Source organism: Salmo trutta, chromosome 4, assembly GCF_901001165.1.
Source record: "Salmo trutta chromosome 4, fSalTru1.1, whole genome shotgun sequence".
Classification (NCBI taxonomy): Eukaryota; Metazoa; Chordata; class Actinopteri; order Salmoniformes; family Salmonidae; genus Salmo; species Salmo trutta.
In genome coordinates this window covers 65,893,369-65,905,756 of record NC_042960.1, presented here as the reverse complement: position 1 = coordinate 65,905,756, position 12,388 = coordinate 65,893,369, and the positions used below count along the sequence as shown (strand labels likewise).

The following is a 12,388-nucleotide window of genomic DNA, read 5'->3' as shown; positions in this document are numbered from 1 at the left end:
AGTGGTCTGAATATTGACTTTGATCTCATGCTATTTTTATACATTTCTAAATTAACATATTATTTCCACAGTTTATCAGCGTGCGCCCAAGATGTTCCCTTCGTTGATGATGCTTGTTATGCTTTACGTTTGAATCAAAAGATTACGTGTTACAAAGATTAAGTGAAATGGAAACAATGAAATACTGTCTATTAAATAAAATAATGTTGTATGTTGAGGTTAATACTATGTACAATATGTAGAAATATGATATTGAAAACAACAGCCTGAGAAATTCAACATGCTGTAAACTATTGTCTTTTTAACAGTTTCACTTTGTCATCCTCATCACCCTAATTACAACCCTAATTACTATGACACACCCCTCTCTATTTTCATTGGTTGCACTAATTGCACTGTTTGTCTACATAACCTGGTTCACACATTCATGACATCACCCTGAAGAAGACACAGTGATTACTGGGAGCCTTTATATAGTGTGTGTAACTCTCTTTATTTTTATGCCTTTAAGGCATAACACATTGTCGCCTTCGCTCCAGCTGCTGACGCCTCCGCAGCCGACGCCTTCGCTCCAGCTGCTGACGCCTCCGCAGCCGACGCCTCCGCTTCAGCTGCTGACGCCTCCTCGGCCGGCACCTCCGCGGCCGGCGTCTCCGCAGCCGACGCCTCCGCTTCTGACGCCTCCGCTTCTGACGCCTCCGCTGCTGTATATAGTATAATACACAGTAACATATATCTGAATATCATGCAATGGAGACGTAACATTGGCTGCATTGAACCAAACATACACAATGCTGTTATAAAACAGAAGTATCTAGCCTCAACACTTACTGTCAGAACAATAGGCCTATATTGTCTCTACAAACTCTGTAAAACATGAAGCTAAGTATGTCAGTCCCAGCTATGAGTTAGTTTTTGGGATAGACAATGACTGAAACACCCAATTATCTTCACAGGAACATCACACAAGGCCAAATCTAAACACCTGATCATTGATTTTTCAAAAGCTGAATTGTAATATAGAAGAGTGAATCACAGAATCTGGTCTGCTTAACACGATAAGCATGCTTCTGCCAAACCTTTAAAAAACATTTGAATCATTGAAATAGTCAGATGTACAGTTGAAGTCGGAAGTTTACTTACTTATACTTGTTTTCAACCACTCCGCAAATTTCTTGTTAACAAATTATAGTTTTGGCAAGTCGGTTAGGACATCTACTTTGTGATATAGTTTTGACAAAAGGAATTTTCCCAGCAATTTTTTCCAGACAAATTATTTCACAATTGTATCACAATTCCAGTAGGTCAGAAGTTTACATACAAGTTGACTGTGCCTTTAAACAGCTTGGAAAATTCCAGAAAATAATGCCATGGCTTTAGAAGCTTCTGATAGGCTAATTGACATCATTTGAGTCAATTGGAGGTGTACCTGTGGATGTATTTCAAGGCCTACCTTCAAACTCAGTGCCTCTTTACTTGACATCATGGGAAAATCAAAAGAAATCAGCCAAGACCTCAGAAAAAAATTGTAGACCGCCACAAGTCTGGTTCATCCTTGGGAGCAATTTCCAAATGCCTGAAGTTACCACGTTCATCTGTACAAAAAATAGTACGCAAGTATAAACACCATGGGACCACGCAGCCGTCATACCGCTCAGGAAGGAGACGAGTTCTGTTTCCTACAGATGAACGTACTTTGGTGCGAAAAGTGCAAATCAATCCCAAAACAACAGCAAAGAACCTTGTGAAGATGCTAGAGGAAACGGGTACAAATGTATCTATATCCACAGTAAAACGAGTCCTATATCGACATAACCTGAAAGGCCGCTCAGCAAGGAAGAAGCCACTGCTCCAAAATCACCATAAAAAGCCAGACTACGGTTTGCAACTGCACATGGGGACAAAGATCGTACTTTTTGGAGAAATGTCCTCTGGTCTGATGAAACAAAAATAGAACTGTTTGGCCATAATGACCATCGTTATGTTTGGAGGAAAAAGGTGGAGCCTTGCAAGCCGAAGAACACCATCCCAACCGTGAAGCACGGGGGTGGCAGCATCATGTTGTGGGGGTGATTTGCTGCAGGAGGGACTGTTGCACTTCAAAAAATAGATGGCATCATGAGACAGGAAAATTATGTGTATATATTGAAGCAACATCTCAAGACATCAGTCAGGAAGTTAAAGCTTGGTCTCAAATGGGTCTTCCAAATGGACAATGACCCCAAGCATACTTCCAAGTTGTGGCAAAATGGCTTAAGGACAACAAAGTCAAGGTATTTGAGTGGCCATCACAAAGCCCTGACCTCAATCCTATAGAACATTTGTGGCCAGAACTGAAAAAGCGTGTGCGACCAAGGAGGCCTACAAACCTGACTCAGTTAAACCTCTGTTAGGAAGAATAGGCCAAAATTAATCTAATTTATTGTGGGAAGCTTGTGGAAGGCTACCCCGAAACGTTTGACTCAAGTTAAACAATTGAAAGGCAATGCTACCAAATACTGATTGAGTGTATGTAAACTTCTGACACATTGGGAATGTGATGAAAGAAATAAAAGCTGAAATAAATCATTCTCTCTACTATTATTCAAACATTTCACATTCTTAAAATAAAGTGGTGATCCTAACTGACCTAAGACAGGGAATTTTTACTAGGATTAACTGTCAGGAATTGTGAAAAACTGAGTTTAAATGTATTTGGCTAAGGTGTATGTAAACTTCCGACTTAAATTGTATATAAGAACCATCAGATCAGAGTACTGTAGCTAGGATGTCTGCTGAATAACCATATTACATATCTGTACAACATTCATCAGTAGTATCTGTCATGAAGCAGAGACTAAGCATGGTTAGTCAGCAGAGTAGTCTACCTCCACGTGTACCAGGATGGAAACCACCTCACAGAGAAAGTTCACTGATATGCCACTAGTTTACAACAGATACTTACTTTAGTGGTAAATGTTTCCAAACTGTTGGCCACAGATACATACTAAAGTCCCGACAAAATGGATTGAAAGAGATGCCGAATAAAATGGAAGAACAGAGATGCTGACTGGACCTTACAATGATATGTATATATAGGTGTACCGCGAGACTACCTGTGTTGCAGGTTTACCTGAAGCAGTCGTCATCGTGCTTGGACCGCGCAATTTAAAGCCAACCGATACAATTCTTATCAAGACTAGATTCTTTTTATATTTATTTGTGATTGTTTTGTTTTTTCTGTGTTGGGGAGTAGTGAACTATATGTAATTCAACTAGTAATTTAACTAAATTTTGCAGTAGCTTGGTGGTAGTTGAACTAAATTCAAATCTTGGTACTGTTTTCAGTAAATAAAAACTGTTTTACCATGTAGCGGTGCAGCTAACTACTGGAACTACACACTACTGTTTTACCATGTAGCGGTGTAGCTAACTACTGGAACTACACACTACTGTTTACCATGTAGCGGTGTAGCTAACTACTGGAACTACACACTACTGTTTTACAATGTAGTGGTGTAGCTAACTACTGGAACTACACACTACTGTTTTACCATGTAGCGGTGTAGCTAACTACTGGAACTACACACTACTGTTTTACCATGTTGCGGTGTAGCTAACTACTGGAACTACACACTACTGTTTTACAATGTAGCGGTGTAGCTAACTACTGGAACTACACACTACTGTTTTACCATGTAGCGGTGTAGCTAACTACTGGAACTACACACTTACTGTTTTACCATGTAGCGGTGTAGCTAACTACTGGAACTACACACTACTGTTTTACCATGTAGCGGTGTAGCTAACTACTGGAACTACACACTACTGTTTTGTCATGTAGTGGTGTAGATAACACTACACTACTGTTTTTGCTGATGTCAGGAATCCCACTTCCTGAGTCTGTTTTCTGCCTGAGCTGACTGTTTTTTGTTTTGGAGTCTTTTGTCTGAGGTTCCTGAACGCACCCTGTCTGGTTGCCAGGCGACGAAGCTAGGCGGGAGAACTTTTGATTACCCGCACCTGCATCTCATCAACCATCTGCACACCTGGTCCTGATCATCACCTCTTCATAAGCCCTGACATCCATTCCCTGCCGGATCGTTAGCAACGAACAGTATGTTGTGCCAGCGTATCAGCCTCATGTTTCCTGAGTTTGTTTTGTTATTCTGTACTTGTTGCCGGTTACTCACTCCCGTTTACTCTGTCTACAGTCATTCTCCCGGAACATTCAACTCCCTTGCCTGGCCGTCGGTGGATTCAGTGACTTCATTGGATCAACCCATTCACTCTCATCAACTCACCTCCGCTGCCGCTCCGTCTCCTGGATTATTCAATTTACACATCAAGACTACCAATAAATACTCACCTTCATTTTACTCACCTTGTCCTGGTCTGCTTCTGGGTTCTGTCTTAGAGAATCGTGACAGAACGATCCGGCCAGAAATGAACCCAGCGGACCTGGACTCCGTTCACCATGCCATTTCCCATCAGGAGAAGATGTTGGGACAACACAGCATGACAGGAGATCGCACTTTCGGTGCGGAACCTTTCTTCTAGTCTGAGTATCCAGGCTCAGCTCAGTTTGCCGGCAGATCATCCACCACCTACTTCACCTCTCTCACCTGTCGCTTCTGGAGATGTTCCCTTTCGTGAGCCCAAGGTTCCGACGCCAGATAAGTACGAAGGGGATTTGGGAAGATGCCGTTCGTTTCTTATGCAGTGTGGGCTAGTTTTTGATCTACAGCCCCACTCTTACGCCACAGACAAGGCTATGGATGACCATGCTGTCCGAGGTAAGGACGCAGCTAAACGTTTGTTCTCTCTTCGCCAAGGAGCTCGCAGTGTGGCAGACTTCGTTATTGAATTCAGGACATTGGCTGTGGAGAGTGAGTGGAATGAGGAAGCACTACAAGCGTTTTTTTACCAGGGGTTGTCGGAGCAACTCAAGGATGAGTTGATCTCCTATCCTGAGCCTTGTGACCTGGACAGTCTGATAGCATTATCTATTCGGGTGGATAACAGAATCCGAGAGAGAAGGAGGGAGAAGCAATGGGGCACTTCCAATCAATCAGCTACTCGGGGACCATTCGGGTCAGGAAGTGGACCGGAACGAGTCGCTCATTATTCACCTCACGGGTTAACCAAGGAGGAGCGCCAACGTAGACGTGAGACCAACGGTTGCCTCTATTGTGGTAACTCGGGACATTACATCTCCGCTGGTCCTCAGCGGCCGTTAAACTGCTCGGCTCGCTAAGTTTGGGAGGTCTTTTATTGAGTCAGTTTCAACCTCTCAACAGTCCTGTTAGACCCCTTGTTCCTGCTACACTCATGAACAAGGATCAGAGTTTAGCGAATAACGCTTTTATCGACTCAGGTGCCGATGGCAGCTTTATAGATGCCGACTTGGTGGAACAGCTGGGGCTTTCCAAGGAGAAGTTACCGGAAGCCATTGAAGCTACCACTCTAGACGACAGTAGTCTGGAGTGAACTACTGGACTGAACCGGTTAAGATGTTGTTGTCAGGGAATCATGCAGAGGTTATCTCCTTATTAATTCTGCCTTCTTCCCAGGTTCCTCTGGTTCTTGGATACCCCTGGCTGAGAGAACACAATCCCACGTTCGATTGGGTGACTGGCAAGGTAACTAGTTGGACCATTGAATGTCATGCTAACTGCCTTAAGACTGCCTGTTCCCATTCTGTTCCCAGTCAGGTTATTGAGTCGACTCCCCCTGATTTGTCCCTGATTCCTGAAACATATCACGATTTTGGGTGAAGTATTCAGTAAGCAGAAAGCGCTGTCACTTCCTCCCCACCGACCATATGACTGTGCCATTAACCTGTTCCCTGGAGCTACCTATCCCAAGGGACGGTTATACAGTATCTCTCGACCGGAACGTGAAGCTTTGGAGACATGCATAAAGGAGTCTCTAGCTGCTGGTCTCATTCGTCCCTCATCATCACCCCTGGGGGCTGGTTTCTTTTTTGTGAGTAAGAAGGATGGCTCTCTTCGACCTTGTATTGATTATCGGGGGTTGAATGATATTACGGTCAAGAATGAGTATCCCCTGCCCTTGATGAGCTCTGCTTTCGACTCCTTACAGGGTGCTACTATGTTCACTAAGCTGGATCTACGCAATGCGTATCATCTGGTCCGGATCAGAGAGGGAGACGAGTGGTTAACTGGCTTCAATACACCGATGGGTCATTTCGAGTATCTGGTGATGCCGTTTGGATTGACCAATGCTACAGCAGTATTCCAGAGTATGGTGAATGACGTCTTGAGAGATATGATCGGTTTGTTTGTGTTCGTTTACCTGGATGATATTTTGATCTTCCCTAAGGAGCCTTCCAGCCACGTCCAGCATGTCAAGCAGGTTCTGCAGCGATTGTTGGAGAACCGCCTGTTTGTGAAGGCCGAAAAATGTGAATTTCACGCCCACACTACATCCTTCCTCGGTACATCATCTCCCGGGGAGAGATTAAGATGGACCAAGAGAAGGTTAGGGCAGTTCTGGATTGGGCCCAGCCCGATACGAGATTGCAGCTCCAGAGGTTTCTGGGGTTTGCGAATTTCTATCGTAGATTTATCCGTGACTACAGCCGGGTGGCCGCTCCATTAACTGCCCTGACTTCTAGCACCAGGACCTTCAGTTGGAATCCTGAGGCAGACCGGGCATTTCTGGATTTGAAGAGTCGCTTCCCCAACGCCCCTATTCTCTCTCAGCCTGACGCTGCTCGGCAGTTTGTCTTGGAAGTGGACGCGTCTGATGTGGGGGTTGGCACCATCCTGTCCCAGCGAAGCTCCACTGACGGTAAACTCCATCCCTGCGCCTTCTATTCTCGTCGTCTTTCGTCTGCAGAGAGGAATTACGATGTGGGTAACCGGGAGCTGCTCGCGGTGAAACTGGCCTTGGAGGAGTGGCGTCACTGGTTGGAGGGAGCGGAGCAACCGTTTACTGTCTGGACTGACCACAAGAATCTTGCTTACGTGCAATCGGCTAGACGTCTCAACTCGCGTCAGGCCAGGTGGGCTTTGTTTTTTGGACGCTTTAATTTTTCCCTGACGTTCCGACCTGGGTCTAAGAACGGCAAGGCGGACGCCTTGTCCCGGATGTTCTCCAAGACGGATGAGAGTGGGGCCAAGACTGAGACGATTCTTCCCCAGAACTTTGTCGTGGGAGCAGTCACATTTAGGGTTGAGGAGGAGGTTCTGGCGGCCCTTCGGACGCAGCCCGGTCCCGGTAACGGTCCACCCGGTCGGTTGTTTGTGCCTGAATCTGTCCGTTCTGCCGTCCTCCAATGGTTCCACGCCAGCAAGATGGCTTGTCACCCGGGGGTGGCTCGGACGATGGCGTTACTACGCAGACGATTTTGGTGGCCTGCCATGGGAGAAGATACCCGGAGGTTTGTTGCTGCATGCCCAGTATGTGCACAGAATAAGAGTGCCAATCGGGCCAGCTCTGGACTTCTTCATCCCCTACCTATTCCCCGGCGACCATGGTCGCATCTGGCTCTGGACTTTGTTACTGGATTGCCCTCTTCTGATGGGAACACGGTCATTCTGACTATTGTGGACAGATTCAGCAAGTTTGCCCACTTTGTACCTATCTCCAAGCTTCCCTCTGCCTCTGAGACGTCCAAGATCCTGGTTAGGGAGGTTTTCAGGGTCCACGGGTTGCCCAGTGACATTGTTTCCGACCGTGGTCCTCAGTTTACCTCTGCGGTCTGGAAATCTTTCTGTTTGGCCATTGGAGCTACAGTCAGTCTCACCTCTGGATTTCACCCCCAATCTAATGGTCAGGCGGAGAGAGCCAACCAGAAGATGGAATCCACGCTGCGCTGCCTTGTCTCTTCCAACCCCGCCTCTTGGGCCTCTCAGTTGCCATGGGTCGAGTATGCCCACAATACTCTCCCTACATCTGCTACTGGGATGTCTCCCTTCCAGTGCCTGTACAGTTACCAACCCCCCCTTGTTTCCTTCTCAGGAGAAGGATCTCTCTGTACCCTCGGTCCAGGCCCACATTCGTCGTTGCCACCGGACCTGGCATCGGGCCAGAAAGGCTCTCCTTAAAGTGTCTGACCGTTATCAGCTCCAGGCGAATCGTCGCCGGATTCCAGCTCCCGCTTATGCCATCGGTGATAAGGTATGGTTGGCTACACGGGATCTTCCTCTGCGGACTGAGTCAAGGAAACTGTCACCAAAGTTCATTGGTCCGTTTGTGGTGGAGAAGGTGATCAATCCTGTTGTGGTTCGACTCAAGTTGCCTAAGATGCTCAGAGTACACCCCACCTTTCATGTCTCCTGCCTCAAGCCTGTGCACCTCAGTCCTCTGCTACCGCCTCCTCGGATGATTGGAGGTGGTCCAGTCTACACGGTGCGCCGCATTATGGATTCCAGACGTCGGGGTTTCCAGTATCTCGTGGACTGGGAGGGGTATGGTCCTGAGGAGAGGAGTTGGATTCCTCGGCGTCAGATCCTGGATGATACCCTCCTTCGTGACTTCTACCGCCTCCATCCTGGCGCTCCGGGTTGTCCGCCCGGTGGCGTTCGTCGGAGGGGGGGTACTGTCAGGAATCCCGCTTCCTGAGTCTGTTTTCTGCCTGAGCTGACTGTTTTTTGTTTTGGAGTCTTTTGTCTGAGGTTCCTGAACGCACCCTGTCTGGTTGCCAGGCGACGAAGCTAGGCGGGAGAACTTTTGATTACCCGCACCTGCATCTCATCAACCATCTGCACACCTGGTCCTGATCATCACCTCTTCATAAGCCCTGACATCCATTCCCTGCCGGATCGTTAGCAACGAACAGTATGTTGTGCCAGCGTATCAGCCTCATGTTTCCTGAGTTTGTTTTGTTATTCTGTACTTGTTGCCGGTTACTCACTCCCGTTTACTCTGTCTACAGTCATTCTCCCGGAACATTCAACTCCCTTGCCTGGCCGTCGGTGGATTCAGTGACGTCATTGGATCAACCCATTCACTCTCATCAACTCACCTCCGCTGCCGTTCCGTCTCCTGGATTATTCAATTTACACATCAAGACTACCAATAAATACTCACCTTCATTTTACTCACCTTGTCCTGGTCTGCTTCTGGGTTCTGTCTTAGAGAATTGTGACAGTTGAGACTATAGCCCTGAAGTTTAACCTACAGATCAGGCAAAACAGGCTCATAATAATTGTACTTAAATTCCCCCCTCATACTGGTCAGGAGGTCGAGCATTTTAAGCAGTTAAGGTGGCTATCTGGCTGGCTATTTACACAGTAACATAGTAACACAGTAACACACAGTAACATAGTAACACAGTAAGACACAGTAACACAGTAACACAGTAACACAGTAACAGAAACACAGAGTAAAATAGCAACACACGGTAACATAGTAACACACAGTAACATAGAAACACATAGTAACACAGTAACACACATTAACACAGTAACACAGTAACAGACAGTAACATAGTAACACAGTAACACAGTAACACACAGGAACACAGTAACAAACAGTAACACAGTAACACACAGTAACACAAAGTAGCACAGTAACACAGTAACACAGTAACAGACAGTGACACAGTAACACACAGTAACAGACAGTACCACAGTAACACACAGTAACACAGTAACACACAGTAACACAGTAACACACAGGGACACAGTAACACACAGGGACACAGTAACATAGTAACACAGTAACATAAAGTAACATAGTAACACAGTAACAGACAGTAACACAGTAACATAGTAACACAGAAACACACATTAAACATAGTAACACACAGTAGCACAGTAGCACAGTAACACAGTAACACACAGTAACATAGTAACACAGTAACACACAGGAACACAGTAACACAGTAACACACAGTAACACAGTAACACACAGTAAAAATAGCAACACACAGTAACACACAGTAACATAGAAACATATAGTAACACAGTAACACACAGTAACACAGTAACACAAAGTAACACAGTTGCACACAGTAACATAGTAACATAGTAACACACATTAACATAGTAACAGACAGTAACATAGTAACACAGTAACACACAATAACATAGTAACACACAGTAACACAGTAAAACGCGGTAACATAGTAACACAGTAACACACAGTAACACAGAGTACATAGTAACACACATGCAATGTAGACGTAACATTGGCTGAGTTGAACCAAACATACACAATGCTGTTATATAACAGCAGTATCTAGCCTCAACACTTACTGTCAGAACAATAGACCTATATTGTCTCTACAAACTCTGTAAAACATGAAGCTAAGTATGTCAGTCCCAGCTATGAGTTAGTTTTTGGGATTGACAATGATGACTGAAACACCCAATTCTCTTCACAGGAACATCACACAAGGCCAAATCTAAACACCTGATCATTTATTTTTCAAGAAGTGAATCACAATACCTTTAGCCCCTGTTTGGTCAGCTGGTCTGCTTAACACGATAAGCATGCTTCTGCCAAATCTTTAAAAAACATTTGAATCATTGAAATATTCAGATGTATATAAGAACCATCAGATCAGAGTACTGTAGCTAGGATGTCAACTGAATTACATTACATATCTGTACAACATTCATCAGTAGTATCTGTCATGAAGCAGAGGCTAAGCATAGTTAGTCAGCGGGCTAGTCTACCTCCACGTGTACCAGGATGGAAACCACCTCACAGCAGAGAAAGTTCGATGATATGCCTCTGGTCTACAACAGATACTTACTTTATTGGTGACCATTTCCCAGCTGTTAAAAAAAAATATTCAATCGAAAACAACTCAAGTTGGCAACAGGTACGTACTTAACTGCCGACAATATGGACAAACAGAGATGCTGACTGGACCTTTCAATGATACCTATATATAGGTGTATCGCGAGACTACCTGTGTTGCAGGTTTACCGGAACAGAGCTCATTCAGAAAGGAAACGTCATCATGCTTGGACCGCCCAGTTTAAAGCCAACTGATACAATTCTTATCAAGACAAGCATATTTTTACATTAATTTGTTATTTATTTTTGTTTTGCAGTGTTTGGGAGTAGTGAACTACATGTCGTTTAACTAGTAATTCAACTACATTTTGCAGTAGCTTGGTGGTAGTTGAACTAAATTCAAATCCTGGTAGTGTTTTCAGTAATTAATAACTGTTTTACCATGTAGCGGTGTAGCTAACTACTGGAATTGCTCACTACTGTTTTACCATGTAGCGGTGTAGCTAACTACTGGAACTACACACTACTGTTTTAAAATGTAGTGGTGTAGCTAACTACTGGAACTACACACTACTGTTTTACCATGTAGCGGTGTAGCTAACTACTGGAAGTACACACTACTGTTTTACCATGTAGCGGTGTAGCTAACTACTGGAACTACACACTACTGTTTACCATGTAGCGGTGTAGCTAACTACTGGAACTACACACTACTGTTTACCATGTAGCGGTGTAGCTAACTACTGGAACTACACACTACTGTTTTACCATGTAGCGGTGTAGCTAACTACTGGAACTACACACTACTGTTTACCGTGTAGCTAACTACTGGAACTACACACTACTGTTTTACCATGTAGCGGTGTAGCTAACTACTGGAACTACACACTACTGTTTACCATGTAGCGGTGTAGCTAACTACTGGAACTACACACTACTGTTTACCATGTAGCGGTGTAGCTAACTACTGGAACTACACACTACTGTTTACCATGTAGCGGTGTAGCTAACTACTGGAACTACACACTACTGTTTTGAAAAAATGAAATATAAGTGAAGTGGGGAAGACTTTCATTTCTTTTTCGGCATCAGACCTGACTATTTCTCACTTCAAACACTTTTTGTGTGTCTAATTCTCACTTTTTGTTTTTAATATAATAAATTATACTTTCTGTTACCATCTGACTCCAGAGGAATCTGTCTTGCAATTTGTAGTCTGTGTAACCCTTCAGATTTAGACATGATAATCTTTCACTAAGTAGATTGGATGTAGTGAACTACTTTTTCAAAGTAACTTTAGTTCAGTAAACTATATTTTTCATAAATGTAGCTTTAGTGTATGTTAACTTGTTCCAGTGTGAAGTAATTGGTAGCTTGGTGAACTACATTTTCAGAGTAGCTTCCCCAACACTGTTGTTTTGTATCTATCAATCCCAGTATTTATTTATGTTTACCCAAAAACAATCACATACAAAAAAAGACTACCAAGACCAGCTCAACCCAGTCCTACATCTGAAGTTGCCTTGTAGGGCTGGTGACGTACATACACAATTCTAGGATCCTGCATATGTTGCGGTGTGTTTACATTTGTACCCAAAAAATATAATCCCAGAATATCTCAAAAGAGAATTTACGTTAAAGGTATTTTAGATTTAGACTAGGCTTAATCTGAATCTGGAAAAATAGCCTC

At 44.3% G+C, this 12,388-nt stretch overlaps 1 protein-coding gene across 2 annotated transcripts; it reads right to left on the bottom strand.

Annotated features, from left to right (window-relative positions):
- Positions 1 to 475: 475 nt before the first annotated feature.
- LOC115192904 (spermatid-specific protein T1-like) lies at positions 476 to 10,825 on the bottom strand. 2 transcript variants are annotated; one of them, XM_029751845.1, is made up of 3 exons: positions 10,712 to 10,825; positions 9,055 to 9,126; positions 476 to 704 (listed from the first exon to the last, which is right to left on the bottom strand). In XM_029751845.1, the coding sequence occupies exons 1-3, from the start codon at positions 10,724 to 10,726 to the stop codon at positions 507 to 509; spliced, it is 285 nt and encodes a 94-aa protein (XP_029607705.1). In that variant the 5' UTR covers positions 10,727 to 10,825; the 3' UTR covers positions 476 to 506. The 2 variants fall into 2 exon arrangements, 1 of the variants encoding a protein (XP_029607705.1); XR_003878009.1 differs by lacking the exon at positions 9,055 to 9,126.
- Between the last annotated feature and the right edge of the window lie 1,563 nt (positions 10,826 to 12,388).

Coding starts and splice junctions, on each gene's coding strand:
- LOC115192904 (XM_029751845.1), bottom strand. Junction 705..9,054: donor CAGAAGCAGACCAGGACAAG/GTGAGTAAAATG, acceptor TACTATATACAG/CAGCGGAGGCGTCAGAAGCG.